At 36.5% G+C, this 17,225-nt stretch overlaps 1 protein-coding gene across 1 annotated transcript in view; it reads right to left on the reverse strand.

Annotated features, from left to right (window-relative positions):
• Positions 1 to 17,225, reverse strand: part of SMC6 (structural maintenance of chromosomes 6) — a 40,031-nt gene that overhangs the window by 12,530 nt on the left and 10,276 nt on the right. The window contains exons 9-22 of the mRNA XM_063330517.1: positions 15,211 to 15,312; positions 14,888 to 15,007; positions 14,685 to 14,783; positions 13,472 to 13,618; positions 13,000 to 13,088; positions 12,349 to 12,513; positions 11,156 to 11,334; positions 9,857 to 10,058; positions 9,634 to 9,748; positions 7,227 to 7,387; positions 5,340 to 5,475; positions 4,337 to 4,417; positions 2,269 to 2,439; positions 412 to 549 (exon numbers count right to left, since the gene is read on the reverse strand). Of these exons, the coding sequence (XP_063186587.1) occupies positions 412 to 549; positions 2,269 to 2,439; positions 4,337 to 4,417; positions 5,340 to 5,475; positions 7,227 to 7,387; positions 9,634 to 9,748; positions 9,857 to 10,058; positions 11,156 to 11,334; positions 12,349 to 12,513; positions 13,000 to 13,088; positions 13,472 to 13,618; positions 14,685 to 14,783; positions 14,888 to 15,007; positions 15,211 to 15,312 (1,905 nt within the window). The remainder of the gene's footprint in view (positions 1 to 411; positions 550 to 2,268; positions 2,440 to 4,336; positions 4,418 to 5,339; positions 5,476 to 7,226; positions 7,388 to 9,633; positions 9,749 to 9,856; positions 10,059 to 11,155; positions 11,335 to 12,348; positions 12,514 to 12,999; positions 13,089 to 13,471; positions 13,619 to 14,684; positions 14,784 to 14,887; positions 15,008 to 15,210; positions 15,313 to 17,225) is intronic.

Here is a 17,225-nt window from a genome sequence, read left to right on the forward strand (position 1 = left end):
AAGCTTGATTAGATAAATCTTCAAAAAATCAGGTATGAGGTCTGTACAAGGAAAAGCTTAGCATCCAAAAAACCCAAAATAGCATTATTCAATTTAACTTGAAATACAAATTTTAAGGTTAAGTCATTTTAATCTTTTCATTGCAGAAGAAGAGTCCTAGATGGATAACCTCTAACTTACCTGTCAAGACAGAAATGGTGCTCTGCCAAACAAAAAGAGGCCTCGATTCGTTTATACAACATTACTTATACTTGATTTAGATACAGTCAGCTTAAGACGTAGATGAGAAAATACTCAGTGCAGCTGACTATTAATACGGTCTGTGTGTTGTACAAGTGGAGTGATTTATTATTAAATATTGGAAGAATCATGACCACCTGACTTCAATAAATAAAAAAAACCCACACCTACCTCTAATTCTTTTTCTTTGGCAGCTAGTAAATCTTTATGTCTTTTTATGCAAGCCAAGTGTTCTTTCTGCTTGTCTTCATAGTGCTGCAAACGGCGTTTACTGTTTTCCACCTCTGAGTCAGCTTGGTTTAATTCATCCTGTTTGGAATAAATCAAGATGTGATAAGTGAGCTGTTTGGGGTAGATTCCTAAGCATCTCCCTAATGCCTACTGACTTACCACAGGTAATTATGTTGGTTTTAACACTGTCTATTTTATTTTGCTTTCAGTAAGGCTACTCCTTTTAAAGTCCAAAAGCTTTAACAGCAAATTATCAGAAAGTTTATACTCAATTCTGACAAGGACATAATAAATGCCTGTAATGTTTTTAAGAACTGTATCTTGAGGGTATGTTTTAACGCTGGAAAAAAACCCATCCTTTCTCCTAAGCCTCCAAAAACTACATTTATTTTATACATCACATTCTAGCCAGAACTTCTGATGCCCATGTGACAGCCAGAACTGCATTTCAGTGTGAAAATTCAGTGTCCCGCTACACCTATAATACGATGTAGACAATAGCAACTTCGATACTACGTAATTGTTGATACAGTTGAAGTGACACTATCTTTCCAGAGAAGCAAACAGATATAAAGAATGACATACATTAGAAGACAATTTTCTTCCTAATCCCTGACAACTAGATGGCTCATCTTAAAAATAAAACACAACCCCAAACCAAACAAAAACACTGCAAAAAAACCCAAACCAAAATAACAAACAAGAAAACCAAGCATCACCAACAATAATGGATGCTCTTAGCTTTTCCCTAATCCTGCATTAAAGCCATAACTTGCTATATGTCAGAGTTCATTAAACAACTGTGGAACACATAGCAGCACATCTAATCTAAAATCCTTTCAGGAATTTAATTGTTGCCCTCTATTGCTTAATAACAAGCAATAATATTCTAATATTCTGAATAAATCTATTCTATTTTCTTACATGGTTCTTCTTTTTAGATAGAACATATCTTTAGAATTTCCATATTAGACACAGTATAACTAATATATTTAGCAGTTGTTTTCCTTACCTGCTTCCTTCCTCTTTTTGTTTGCTCCTGCTTTTTTAATTTGGGCAGACTACATAGCAATATACAATTTAAGTGAGGCATATAAGAAATTCCTATAGCAATCTGTCCAAGTTTTTCCTCATTCTATCCTTATACAAGAATACTGTAAGCATTCTGGACTGTTATTTCCATTATCCATTTTCAAAACATTAGTTCTTATTGGCAACGTGCCATTGCCTTCCATTTACCAATATCAAGTTTTGTACATCTCTACTCTGCTATTTATATTAAGACTTGCTAGTTCTCTGTGATTTCCAGGTATCTTCAGTTGTCTTGAATAATTAAATCTACGTATCAGTACCTTCCAGGACTATGCAACTTTATAGAATGACAACCATTTCATACAGAACTTCAAATGCTATTTGGAAAACCGATCAGGTATGAACATTCTTAGCCAGGCCTTAATCAGAACCAAACAAAGAAGCCTAAACAACAAGTGTGATGCGTTAAAAAGAAAAGTCAAGGAAACTATTTTTTCTTTGTTATCAGTCCAGGACTAAAAATACCTGGAAACAAACTCTATTTAAACATAAATCACTATAGCATCTACCCTTACCAACCAACATCATCTTCAAAATATTGCCAAGCATATTTCTTGATATGCTCTAGATGGAATGCTCTATTTCCATTTTCATAGACAGATCTTAAATGTTTCAGGAAGGAGCACAGTCTTTTCTCCTTTTAACCTCTTACCCCTTGCCACATAAAGGGAACAATTTAAAAATACAATATGAAATTATCGCTACCTTAATTGGACCGGCAATTTCTTCTACTTGATGAATTTTTTCTCTCATTTCTTCAAATTTTTTTTCAGCTACCTGAAGAATATTTTTTAGTTCTTCCATTTTTCTGCTTTGTTGCTGCATGTCTTTTTTTACAGTTTCCATTTTACCCTTATTTTCTTCAGCTTCATCTTCCTGTCAAAATACATTAAAATGTACAATAATAGAAGGAGACATACATTTGCAAATTACCGTACAAGATTTTTATTATCTCTATCAGGCTACAAGATTACATGCCGTACTCTCTAACTCTAATAGGAACATGAACAGCTCAATGCAGTTGCCACCAAAGCCCAAAAGAAGAGACTGACAGATCTTGTAGGAGACCACTAAATCGAACTGCAAAAGTGGAACTTCCTAATTATATAACTGAAAATTAAGGGGATTAAAATATTTGGGAGTTGTGATGAAAAGACTAAAGAGGTTAGGATTTTGTGAAGACTTAGTCATGAGAATATTTTGCTATAGCAATTTTTTTATACAAAAGAACATGGTAACTTCCCTCTGGATCTGTGACAGGGTATATACATTCAGTATACAAAGGAATACAGGAAGAGTAAGTGGATCATCACTGTTCCCTGGACAATTATACCATTTGTAATGAATTTTCATCATACATACTTTCTGATTCAAAAAGATAAATATTCCAAAACCTGGGAAAAATGTGTAAATGAACCTTTGTATCTCTAAGATTCTTTTTCACAATCACACAATTGTGAAAACCAGCTAGCAATGAAAGACAAATACCAAGTGAAAGAACAGCAATCAATACATAGTAGTGGTCAGAAAGCGCAGAAAACAGAAAAACAACAAAAATCCAAGAAAGGAATAAGGAAAAGCAAACATATAAATCTACCAGTTGTGTAAGACTATTATCAGAAGCAACGGTAAAAGTTTTGAGGTTCAAAAAGCAAGTATAAGATAATTTTCAAACAGGAAGACATTCTCCTACAAAAAGGTAATATTTTTCCATCTCACCAAAAGTATAAAGAATATACTTTTTTTTTAAACCAACAGAACTAGATAATCTGGAAAAGAGAAACCCTATAAGAGTTCACAGAATCTGTAATGATCCCTTACTTTGAGTAATTTTTGAAATGTTTACTTATACGCAGGCATGTGCACACACGTGGAAAGACAGACCACTGAAAAAGTGTGAGTTTGTGCCAACATCAAAAGTAACAAAAAAAAAAAATTTCGGAGCAACTTAGCCTCTCACAGATAGCAGATAAAATAGTGGGAATACTGGCACAGAATTTAATTGAAACAACTAAAGTCAGGATTATTATTAACATCTATCAGCATGATTCTCAGAACGTAAATCTTCGCCAACTATACGTTAAATTACAGAGTAACAGTTGAAATTCATGGCCACCATCATGCAAATCACAACAGATTATCACACATTTTTCTTCTGTTCTTGTGTACATTTTAAGAACACGTGGAGAAACCATGGTACTACCATGATCCTTCCCTAGAGCGGTATATGAACTTTAAAACTTCTGCATGGTGAAGCTACAACAAAGCAAGAAACTGTGGGTTCAGGGCAGAGCAGCAGTGCTGTGACATAAATTATGCTCCAAAGTGGCCTTTACCTATGGCTTAGATGGAGCTACTTCTGACCTCCAAACCTACAGCACCGCTTCTCCCCAGCCAGAGTTTTACAGCACTGCAGGTCTGGATTGAGGAAAGAAAATGCACGGAATATCCCTTTACAAGACCACCTTACCTTCCACAAACCTGCAGTGCTATTGGTTTGAAAAAGGGCAGAAGTAAAAAATAAAATAAAAAAAAAATAAAAAAAAAAAAAAAAACAAAAAAAACCCACAAGAAACAAAAATTCACCAAAAATAAATAAAATCATGCCATTGCCATAATCGTAGAGGTCCTGTAAAGTGTTACATTCTTCATTATTTATCCAACTTGTACAGTAATTTAAAACCTACAGTGTTCGCTTATTTCAAAACACTGCCAACATTAAAAGACATTATTTCATATCCTTATTAGACATAATTTGATAATTTATTCTTACTAGTGTACGGATGTCCACTGATTGGTGTTCTTCCATATTTTCAAGATCTGCTATTTCTGCAGTTGTTGTTCTTATTTTTATCTGAAAAGAAAAAGAAAATAAATATCCTTGAGCTTATCTAAAGACCAAACCTCACATTTGTTCATTTAAGTCAACACAGAAAGCAAGATATTTGGTCTTTTAGTTTCATTACTGCCTACAAAAGTCAGAACTCTTCCCACTTATGTATGGAATCCATTTTTATAAGACATAACGTGTTCTGAAAGTCACATACACTTTAAATCATTAAGTATTATTGTATTTCCATTCGACATGACAGTTGAATAAAATATATTTTATTTTTCCTTCAAATATTTATCTTTAGCAATTTGAGTCCATGTGCCAGTTTTTTTGCTAGTTGTTATTTGTAGTTTACTGAATATAACCTTATATAGTATGTATTATCTTACAGTGTGTAACTGTAACATCATTGACCATGACAAATATATATCCTACTTAGAAGTACAGGAAAACAAAGAAAGAAGACTATGAGTTGTAAACTAGTTTATAAAGAAATTAATATTAAGAAAACTTGAAGGTGAATTATTCAGCATATTTAAATAGTTTAAGAGTATAAATGAAAAGCATGAAGAGAAACAAGATGCTGGAAATGAAGAGGTAACCCTCAACAGAAATAAAGAAGGGGGCAGCAGGGAAAAGAAACTTACATTAAATATTGCAACAACTTCCTATTTGTGTCAAAAAAAGCAGTAGAAATTTGCAAGATTTAGCACAAGGGGCGGGGGGGGGGGGGGAAGATACCGTAAGGAAATAACAGCATATGGTAAGGTTGATGTGACCTCTATCATTCTGTCCTAAATGATGAAAACATACTACAAAAGTAAACAACAAAAGTAAGGATCAACATTAAAAACTATCATCCACTCAAAATATATTGCGAAAGTCGAAGTGAAATAGGGAAAGACTGACCAGTTTCTAAAAATTAACTTTGTACCTATTTTACCTGTAGTTCTTTTTGATGTTGTCGATGACCACGAAGATGATTTTCATTCTGCTTAATCTCAGTTTCAATGGAACGTAAATGTTGGTGAGATGCTGTTATCTGTGCCTTTTTGTTTTCAATTTCTTTCTCCAAGTGACTTTATAAAATAAGTGATATTGAGATATTATATATTACACAGATGTTATTTATTACACACACACAAAAAGAGAAATACACAAAATTCAATGCATGACAAGACAAAGGGTAAAAAGCACACCCCCAACCCCCCCCCCCAAAAAAAAATAAAAAAAATCTGAAGTTTGTTACGCATTGGAAGGTTTGAATGATCAATACAGAACCTCCAAAGCTCTACCGCAGCACTCATAGCAGATAGCTAGCTATTTGATGGTCCTAGTTCAGCGCCTAGTGGATAAACCATTCATGTAATTTGAACCATCTGTAACCTCTGTTTGCAATTTTTGCAAACAGGCCACATGTTTGAACTAAACAGGGATGTTACTTCTAAAAATATTTTTGCATCCTGAAAGAAAACAAATACTTTGACTAGGACAAAACACTACCAGTCAGAGAGAAAATACATTAACAGAGATGTGGGAAGAAAAAAAAATTATATAGTCTCCTACTTTTCCTTCTATAGAAGGAGGTCATGTCCAGAGATTCCCATAATTAATTCTTTAAGTTTGTGGTAAAACTATTTGAAAAGCAAAACAAAGCAGTTGTTTATTATTATTTATAGATGGCAAAACTTTGATAGAGTCTTTCATCCCTGCAAAAGAAAGGGGAAGCTTTACTAATACTACTGTTAAAAAAAAAAAATATAACGCAAAGGTTTAATCCAACTTTTCCTATAGATGCATGAAACGGACTGATTAAGTCTGATCCCAGAATCAGTGTTCAATAAATTGCATCTACTATTCCAGGTAAATGAGTCATTGCTTTAGGCTACTTTCTGAAGAGGGGGAGGTGGGAAGACATTTTTCCTTTTTCGCTGGCCTACATCATTCCCCTGTAGCAATATTGGTAACGAAACGCCTGTAACACTTTGAAAGTTAAGACAGTCTTTAAGTGAAGTTCATTATATACTGAGACGAACAAAGTACAGTTAACGGACATACTTAAGTCTTTTGAGTTTGCAGAAATAAATTTTTAACATTCAATTCAGTCTACACTATCAGCTATTAATACAATAAAGCGAAATATTTACTTAATATGCCTGTAATATAACCTAAGCCTCAAAATAAAATATTCTGTTGTCACCAATTTGCTTGGTGACAGTTCAAGTTTTTAAACTTTGAAATACATTTGGCTTTTAAAACTACCATTTTGAAATTAATGAGAAAAAAATACAACTAAAAAATAAAATGGAGGGGCAAGGGAGGAGTCAAGTTTATCAGAGACACCCACCATGAGTGAAGTCAAAAGCCTGAGAAAACACAGACGCAAAGCTTGAAACCAGTAAGCTTACGCATGCCAACGTAATTTTTGTTTGAATAATCAGGCTTCCTTTGCAGTAAACTACAACACCACTGTTCAGATATTAGATTTTTAAAGAAATAGCTTTAACTCCATACTCTTTTTCAGGAACCACAACAAAAAGGAAAGTAGCTAGATTTTCCTGGAGCATTCAGGCCAGAAAATCCCTAATTACTAAGCAAGATTTAAATGCCACAAGACAAAAAATATGGAGGTACAACTCAGGTTTGTACCTATCACAGAAAGGCATTGAAATAAAGAGGTTTTCCAGAATTCTCAACAAGGAAGTGTTAAGTCTCAGAAAGAAAATGGAGAGACTGAGTAGTAGTGTATATGCAAATAGACAAATATGCAATTCCACTATTCATATCAACATGCGCACTTTTTACAAATACGACATTACAAGATGCTAACCTTATTTCTGCTTCAACATCTTTGCTGAGGAACTTGGGTCTGAGGTAATCAGAAGAGTAATAGCGTCTTTCAAATACTTGATCACCTTCAGCAGTGAAAGCTTCTCTACAATTCTTTGGGGGCCGATTAAACTGCATTACTTCACGAGCTTTACGGCTACTCTGAAAAATACAATGGCCTTATTGCACCAATAGAAAAGTAACCATAATTAAAGATACCAATTCAAAACTTGTCTAGAAGTTCATACCCAGAAATACTTCCAACTCCTAATGAAAAGTAAGAATAACAGTAATGAAAGAATGTGAAAAAAATCTGTAGTGTCAAGAATCTGCTTTTCTTAGTTGATTAAGACATTTATGCTCTCAAAAACCACCCACTTAGTTTAGCTGCCCATTTCTTTTATTCTATTACAAATTTCTATAAATTGTAAGTTCTGTAGTCTAATCAGTCCCTTATAATTTGCTATGGGGAGAAAAAAATAATAATAATAAAAAAAAATCACTAACCAAAAGGTCACTACGCACAGGTATATTTAACTGTCAAAAGTGGAATATGCATACAGGAAACAATCTTCCAAAGAAAGCGGTGAAGTATACGTCAAACAATATTCAATTAAAGACTAGGGAAACATGCTGGTAAAAAAAAAAAAAACCAACAAAAAAAACCCAAAAGACAACATTGCCAGTGCCAGACTAAGTGGTCACAAGTGCCTTTGTCCAAGGCAATCATGTTACCCATTCAGAAGTATCATTTCATCCACACAATACCCGTTCACCTTTGTTCAGATTCAGTTGAAATTGCTCAGGTAGGGCTCGACAACAGTAACGTTATGAAAATCAGTGGTTAGGTAAGGCAGAGGAGGAAGACCAAAACTAGCATTTCTGCTATGAAAAGAAAGCCTAGAAAATTCAGCTGTTACATATCCCATTCAGTAACAGCCGTGCTTGCTAAACAGTCAGTCAACTCTGCACTAGATAGACCGTAAACTGCCTCTTTTCCAGCAGGAATGTCAGAGGACAAACTGGGAAAAGTGGGTTTGGAGAAAAATCAAAATCCACAAAAAGCAGGTATCATTAGTTCTGCTGCTCACAGAATACCCTGCTTTCTTTAATTAAAAAAAAAAAAAAATATATCTTATTTTTATCTTGAAGATTTTACCTGTCATCTTATTTGCTGGAGCTGATATCTTCAGTAGTAACAGAAAATCAAAAATCAATTAAGATCATTAACATGTTTTTATGGTGATCAAAAGATAGATTCTTATCAAAATAGTACGTAATCTTACTTCAACACCAGTCGCTAGCCACCTCATTCAAATCCTATTTAATAACTGATTATTGTTTGTTGGTGTTTGTTGGTTTTTTTGTTGTGTTTTTTTTTTTTTTTTTTTAACCAGCCTCTATCAACAACCACAACACACACTCTCATCCCAAATGCTTTAATAGCGCAGAGTCCGAAGAAGCTCTAGTTGTGGTAGGTGAAAAAGAAACTAGGCTGTGAATGCCACTAGGTGCTGATAATTTCATGTAAGAGTGAGGGACAGAATACTCAAAGGGGAACTTTTGAAGTCTCAAGCACAAGCCTGCTACAACTACAACTGGTACCTAGCTACCAGTTGCTAGGTACAACCGGTAGGGGCTGGTTGCAAATTTTGGTAACACTCAGACTACGCAGAACTGATACATCCTGAAACCACCAAGTAATGGCAACACGAGACAGCAACAACAGTTCGGAGGATGATCATATGCACATAAGCTATTTAGACTGGGAAAATAGACCACTTAGAGGCCCAGAAAGGTGGTGGTGAACATCCCAGGGAAAAAAAAAAAAAAAGGGAAGGTCCTGGAAACTCATAGCGAGAGATCTGTAGAGACAAATCCCAGGGAATGCCCTGGACTTCAGCCAGTAACAGCCCTAACACGTATCTGTGAGCAGGAACTGATAAGATTTTCTGCCTGACCTTCCTGGATCTCCCTGCTGGGGACAGAAGTTGAGACCTATGAAGACAGCGTTGCAGGGGACAAGGAAACAAGCAAGTGTGTGAAAATAAGAGTAAAAGCTCTAACCTTGCTGATTGTTAAATAAATCCCAGTATCTAAATCCACTATGGGTTGTCAGTTTACTCTGCCTCACCCATGACAGAAAACAGTGTTTGAAGTGGGATACTGACAGTTTATTGAGTGCCAGGAGGGCCTCACCAGGAACCCTCCAGTGATAACTGATACAGTCACGGTTTACTGAGCCATCGGGGTCCTCACCTCTCCTCAGAGGGGTAAAAAGAAAAACAAACAAATTTTTCTCTACCTCTTTTGTCCATTACAGACACTATCAGCAAAGGTATCACATATGCTCCATACAACAAGAAAACGCTTTTCTTGAAAGACCAATAGGGAGCATAGAGCCTTACTTTAATGAGCAGGATTGTTTCTATACCCCTCACATCGATCAAACAATTAGCAACCACTGCATCATCTATCTCCAGTGCTGTGAGAACTGATGGGAATTCTGGATGATCAACTGCTCTGAAGAAAAGAAGAAAAAACACCGTTCATAAAGCTCATACGAGATCTTTAAAAAAGTAGTAATTTGAAGTATCAAGGCCAAGCAATAAAATGCAAAACATAACTTACCTGTGCCTAACATCATAAACTTTATTCTGAAATTTGTTTACAATTATTTGAGGTCTAAATCCATGTGGATAATATTTTGACATCAGTTGCTGAAGAGTTCTTTCATCACTGTGATTATCACAGCAAAATGCCTGAACTAGGCTCTTTAAACAACATTCAACAGCCAAGGTCAGTTCAGCATCTTTTGGATGAATGAAAGCACCTAAATAAACAGACAAGGCTTTAGGAGCTGTGTTCTATAACAGAGCATCCAGTAACGCATTTTTATCACTCAGGGTTGTTTTGTTGTGTTATACGTTTTTGGGTTAAGAGTCTAAAATAAACCTTTCTTACAAGAAGAAAAAAAAAAAATGAAGAAGTTAAATGAAAAGATAAAAACCGCTACAACAGACAAGCTACCCTAAGAACATAAACATAATTTCTCTTCCTATGGAGACACCTATTTGTATTTGGAGGCCTACGTTTTCTTCCCAGATCTTTGTCGGGGTCACTACTAATTTCCATTAAGGTACCAATTTTATGGCAGCTCAGCAGCAGTATATCAAGGCAAAGACTGCGTATCAACAATTTAATACTCTAAGGCTGAAGGCAGAGGAACAACTATGCTGCAAGTTAAACAGAGATGAAGATTTCCATTGTATTGCCTGTCTTCAGTAGTACGTGTGTTTGCACATTTGCACCCTGTAGCAAATGCCAAATACTTAAGTATTGCTTAACCAGAGTTAAGTATTACACTTACAACCAGAATATGCTGAAGCCATTACTCCCAGTCACAAACGGAAAACTGCAGTCACTGTCAGAGCTGGTCAAAAAACAAACGAAACCAAACTTTCCAAGAAAATCTCAATTGGTTCTTGTCTGAGTTGCTCCACGCAAAACATCTCAAGTTTGACAAGCCCACAAGTCAGCAACTGGACAGATTTTGTTCAAAATGTCCAAGAGCTGGACAGTGCTATCCACCACGGAACAACCAGCCAAAGCACAGCGGACTGATGCTTAGAGCGTGTGGGAAGTCACAGGAGCACATTGAAAGTTTACCACTGTAACTACATAAAATACCTTAACAGAAACAGCTTGAAAATGATGAAAATCAGCAGATGTTAGCTAGTGCAGGTGATAAAAAGGACAGAAGCAAAAGATAATCTACCAGGATAAAACCTTAGTCCAAGAAGTACAAAAGAAAGATACACCTCAAGCTCCTTAAAGAACAAATAGTTCCTCTAAAAGATCACCGTTTACATTAGTAGCTGTGCAATAAATCCCACAAGGAAATATGTCTTTTTGAGTAGTCACTCTTACCTAAAGGTCCGACAGGTTTGTGTTTAAAGCGCCCTTGCCTATAGGCTGTTTCAACTGCTTCAAGAAATGCTGGTACATGTGGTCCAAACCTTTTCAAGGTGTTTGTTTTACTGTCTTTCAGCTCTCTCAGCTGTCTCTGCTTGGCATCCAGTGCTTGTTTCACATCACAGTCTTCTCTCCTAAGAAAACGTTTTTTTTTCAGTAGCAATAGCTTATGAAGCCTTAATTTGATTAAAATAATTTTATAATTATTTTAAAGTCTCATTTTTCAAGTACTAATACAGCAGCATATCAAGACCTCAGAACTCCAATGTACAGCTAGATACACACATGCAACAATATTTTTATAGTTTCAAGAAACAGAAGACAAAAAATCAAGAAAGAAAAGCACTACTTTGCAACAGTTTTACAGGACTTTTTTCTTTCTAACAATTTATAATAAGTTTATTTTATTTCTAATTACATGCTTCAATTTCACTGTCTTCTACAAAGGTCTTCAACAGAGCAGAATGGAACTGTTGGTTACAATAATTGATAAAAGATGTTTAAAATAATACATCAAGTGCAATAAGCGACAATTCTCAAATCTCTTAAAACAATAAATGACAACATCGCCATAATCCCCTCAGGTAATCATTGTTCAAGTTCAGGTTTCCAAATCAAACCCAAAGGCTGCTTTGTTTTTCTAGCTCGGATATGGGCTAAATTGATATTTGAACCACTTGCCTCAAAGTCTCTATAAATTTCCCTTTAACAGTAGATACAATAACTACCCCTAAGTGCATCTATTCTCTTATATCGTTTTATATATCTTGTGACATCATATCAGGATGTACTAATGTATTAGACAACATGAAACAAATTAAATCATAGTCCGCCTATAGGATGATAAGAGGATAAGGGAGGAAGAAAGAAGGGTATTAAACTGACAGTACAGATTTAAATAAGACTTTGATTAGTAATATCTTTTCTCCTTTAACGACAAAACAGTTTTCTTAATTTTCAAAAAGTTTCTAAATTAAGTCATGTCGTGCCAAAGTCAGAAATTTAGCAAGCCGCAAGATAAACTAGGAAAAAATAAAAAAAGAAAAAGAAAATGAAGCCTAATACCTCCAGGAATGCAGGTACGTAAGAAGGGACTACTTCTAACTTGAAACAAAGGAAAACAGTTAAATTCAAAAAGCATAACTTACATCAGTCTAGTATGTTCTTCCTTATACCTAGATACCGCCTGCTGAAACTGATTCACCTGTTGACCAATCATTGCTTCTTCATCATGGAATGCTTTTAACTGTTCCCTTAAGTGTGCGATTTTCCTTTGTCTTTCCAATTTTTCAGGCTCTGAAACCTGATTAGCACTAGAAAAGATCACGCTTCAGTATTTTAAAACCACACTGATGATTTATAAGTGACACAAACTTTGTTTTATTACCTGTATCATACAAAAGATTTATGCATCAGAAAGTTACATTTAAGATTCTGTGCATTTACAAGATCTACAAAGCATAAATACCTTTTTTTTTTTATTTGTAACCACACATAACCCTCTCCAGTTATGTTCCTATTACATTTAGTTTTGCAAGACTATGGAAGCTAGAAAATTTATATTATCACCAACAAAGAAGAAAAGCTTTTTTTCTGCCCATTTACCTCATCACCTTCTAGGCAAAATCTTGGTATGCAAAGAAGCAGGATCAGATAAATTTAAATATTTAGCTGGATCCTGCTAAAGTTTAAATAAATATTTTCTGTTACTGCAGATATTCTCACTCATCAGAAGAGCTCACTCCCTGCATACCTATACCTTAATAAACATACACCGTAATCATTGTATCTGTATTTACCTGCTTTTCAGTTCTTCAATTCGTTTACGTAGCTGTTCATCATCTTTTCCGAGACGCTTGAACTCAGTTTTGAAACGATTATAAAGTACCTACGAAGGAAATAGGATACACTAGTTTAATAAATAGAAGCAAGAAATAATTTCAAAAAGAACTATAGTTTTGAGTAAATAAACACTGAACTGCATCAAAACAGACAAAAATAACTTGAATTTCAAGAACGTGAGAAAGGAATAACACAGTTGTCATATTTATTTTGACCTAAGCTTAACACCACTTAACACCTGTGTAAAGATATAAACCCCATGTCCCCAGAACAGAAACTACTTGCAAGTCAGGCAGGAAATTGCACCTATTTTGAACTGCACTATGGATTCAGGAAGCTTAGACACAGACAGAAGAGTACACATGAGTAGAGCATGGCCAACATTAAAGCTTTAAATTGGTACGACCTTTGAAAGTTCTTTTTGCCTACCTCAGCTTCATTGACTGCTTTTCTTTTTGCCTGCACATCAGCCTTCAAAGATACACACTGAGGATGCAGGGCTTGTGCTTCTTCACTTATTGTTATTAACTTGTCTTGTATTGCTTTGTACTTTTCTTCTGCTTCATTCACTTTTACCTTTGGTGGAAAAAAAGAGAACAATACACAAGTAATGAAGCAAAATTTGTTCAAATCCTCTTAATGCTACAGAAGAAATATCTCTCAAAATAATCCATCTGACATTTCTCATTTGCTTTTTATTTGTTAAAGAAAAATAAAGCAAGTAATTGCCACTGTGGATACACTAAGATGAAAATTAATAAAGGAACACACTCAGGAAATGAACAAACTACCATATCTGTGAAGAAAAGCAAGTTGCTGTTTACTAACTCATGGTTTACTCAAACACAGGACTCTTAATACAACAAAGCCAAGTACCATAACATGGAAAGAAGTCAAACCAGTATCTGGACAATGCTCCTTCAACTCTACAGACAGGTTCGGCCATAAAGTAAAAACGACTCCATCTTAAAACAATGAAATTAACATTTAAAAAAAAAAAAAAGAAAAAGATAAATGAATGCCAATTCAGAAAGTTTGGAGTTTTAATAGACTGAAGAGTTCAAAGTAATGATGCCTAGTGTTTTTCTGCAAAATATATTTTTCACATGTGAATCTGAATGTTTGGCAAAATTATTCCTTCTTGCTACCTACAGAAGTCTTAAGTACCATCCACAGGGTCTGTTAAATTTCCAGATGTCTCCTGAAATCAAACACTATCTTCTCTACAGAAGATGCTCCATCGTTACAGAAATAGGCATCAAGTAAGTACTCTCAACAATAAAACAGTTTAAATTAGTGTTCACAGGTATATGCAATGCTGGTCATCTCAAATTGCCAGTCAAAAGAATATAATCCTTACCTGAAACAAAAGCATCAGCATGAAAACCACACACACACACCCCAACTAAACAACAGGAAAAAAAAATGTCCTAATATCAGTATGGAATGCAGACATTACTGTTAAGTTTTAGATGGCTAAAAATGTGAATAAACAGGAACGTTCTTAGCTGCTCGTCAAAAGCTAAGATGGCCAGCTTCAATAGCTTACAAGCTAGAGAACAATCATATTTTAAATACTATTTTTATTCTTGAGTCAAGGAGCCAAAACTAGAGTGACACGTAGTTTCAGTCATACATGTACCTGGCATTCTTCTAGCTTCTGAACAAACTTCTCTGTATTTCCTTCTTCAGCTCTGATGCCTTCTTTGATTGGCTGTATTTCTTTTTCCATCTCACCCACCTAAATAGAAGCATGTATTAGCATACATCAGACTGTCCGCAGCAGACTGGAAATAATTTAAAGTACATTTCACATGAGGAAACGTATTTTAAGAAGACATTTACCACTGCCCAAGCCATTTTATGTTTCAAATCTTCAAGATGATTTCGCATGTCATTCACAAACCCAATGCTTTTGTAACGATGCTTTTTTTCTGAATAAAGCTGCTTAAGTTCTTTAAGACGCTTAAAAAAGGAAAAAGAACAAGAAAAAGAGAGGTTCAACTGTGAGTGCAAAAAGCTGAGATTTAATATGAAATCTTGAAAAGATTTATTTTTTTTAAATGCAATGTCACTGAGATCTAATCAAATGAAAATTATGTACTTTAATTCCTATGATTCTTTCGGTGCTCAGATCTGTACTAATAATTACTTTGGCTTTTACATACCTCTTCCCCTTGTTCTATCTGAATGCATGTATTGTTTTTAGCTTTCATAATAGATGAATAATCTTCTTTCATTTGTTCCAGCTGAGTTGCCTTCATAAAAAACTAAAAAGGAATAAAAAAATGCAGATGTCAGATTCAGCAACTTATCTAAGTGAACTTTCATAGAATCATAGGGTTGGAAGGGACCTCTGGAGATCATCTAGTCCAACCCCCCTGCCAGAGCAGGGTCACCTACAGCAGGTCACACAGGAACGCGTCCAGGCGGGTTTGGAATGTCTCCAGAGACAGAGACTCCACCACCTCTCTGGGCAGCCTGTGCCAGGGCTCTGCCACCCTCACAGGAAAGAAGTTCCTCCTCATGTTTAGGTGGAACTTCCTACACTCAAGTTTATGCCCATTACCTCTTGTCCTGTCCCCGGGCACCACTGAAAAGAGCCTGGCCCCATCCTCCTGACACCCACCCTTTCAGTATTGATAAGTGTTGATAAGGTCCCCCCACAGCCGTCTGTTTTCCAGACTGAAGAGACCCAAATCCCTCAGCCTTTCTTCATAAGAGAGGTGTTCCAGTCCCCTCATCATCTTGGTAGCCCTTTGCTGCACCCTCTCCAGCAGTTCCCTCTCCTTCTTGAACCGGGGAGCCCAGAACTGGACACAGCACTCCAGGTGCGGCCTCACCAAGGCAGAGTAGAGGGGGAGGATGACCTCCCTCGACCTGCTGGCCACACTCTTCTTGATGCACCTCAGGATGTCATTGGCCTTCTTGGCCACGAGGGCCCATTGCTGGCTCATGGTCATCCTGTTGTCCACCAGGACTCCCAGGTCTCTTTCCACTGAGCTGCTCTCCAGCAGGTCAGCCCCCAACCTGGACTGGTGCATGGGGTTATCCCTCCCCAGGTCCAGCACCCTACACTTGCCCTTGTTGAATTTCATAAGATTCCTCTTTGCCCAGCTCTCCAGCCTGTCCAGGTCTCTCTGTATGGCGGCACAGCCTTCCGGTGTGTCAGCCACCCCCCCAGCTTTGTGTCATCGGCGAACTTGCTGAGGGTGCACTCTATCCCCTCATCCAGGTCATTCATAAATACATTGAAGAGGACTGGACCCAGTACTGACCCCTGGGGAACACCACTCTTCACTGACCTCCAATTAGACTCTGTGCCCCTAATCACTACCCTCTGAGCTCTGTCTTTCAACCAGAAAGACAGTTTTTCAGAAAAGACAGTTTTTCAACTTTAAATAATTACCATAGAAAGACTACTCATCATGACCTCTATGTATCCTGAATGATACCCAAAGTAAAATAACTGGTGGGTTATTTCTGAATAATGAACTAACTCAGCAGTGTCCTAATTTTTTTTTTTTTAAATTTATCAGTGTCTTCAGAGAAAAAAAATTTGCAAGAAATTGTTTTTGAAAGTGGATGATTGCTACAATCAGAGAGTGTACTGGGTCTGGCTGGAATGGAGTTAAATTTCTTCACAGCAACTGTTATGGTGCTCTGTTTCAGATGTGTGACCAAAACAATGCTGATAACACACTAAGGTTTTAGCTGTTGCTGAAAAGCATTTGTACAGCATCCAAGACCTCCTGTTTCTCACTCTGCCCTCCCAGTGAATAGACTAGCGGGGTGTACAAGAGGTTGGGAGGGAATACAACCAGGTAGATGACACCAACTATCCAAAGAGATATTCCATCCCGTAAAACATCACTGCTGTGGTTTAACCCCAGCCAGCAACTAAGCCCCACACATTTGCTCACTCGCTCCCTCCCCAGTGGGATGGGGGAGAGAATCAGCAGGGTAAAAGTAAGAAAACTTGTGGGTTCAGATAAAAACAGTTTAATAAAGCAAAAGTTGTGCATGCAAGCAAAGCAAAATAAGGAATTCATTCCCCACTACCCGTTGGCCAGCAGGGGTTCAACCATCTCCAGGAAAGCAGGGCTCCATCACACATAATGGCTACTTGGGAAGACAAATGCCATCCCTCTGAATGTCCCCCCTTCCTTCTTCTTCCCCCAGG

Source organism: Chroicocephalus ridibundus, chromosome 3, assembly GCF_963924245.1.
Source record: "Chroicocephalus ridibundus chromosome 3, bChrRid1.1, whole genome shotgun sequence".
In the NCBI taxonomy this organism is placed as follows: Eukaryota; Metazoa; Chordata; class Aves; order Charadriiformes; family Laridae; genus Chroicocephalus; species Chroicocephalus ridibundus.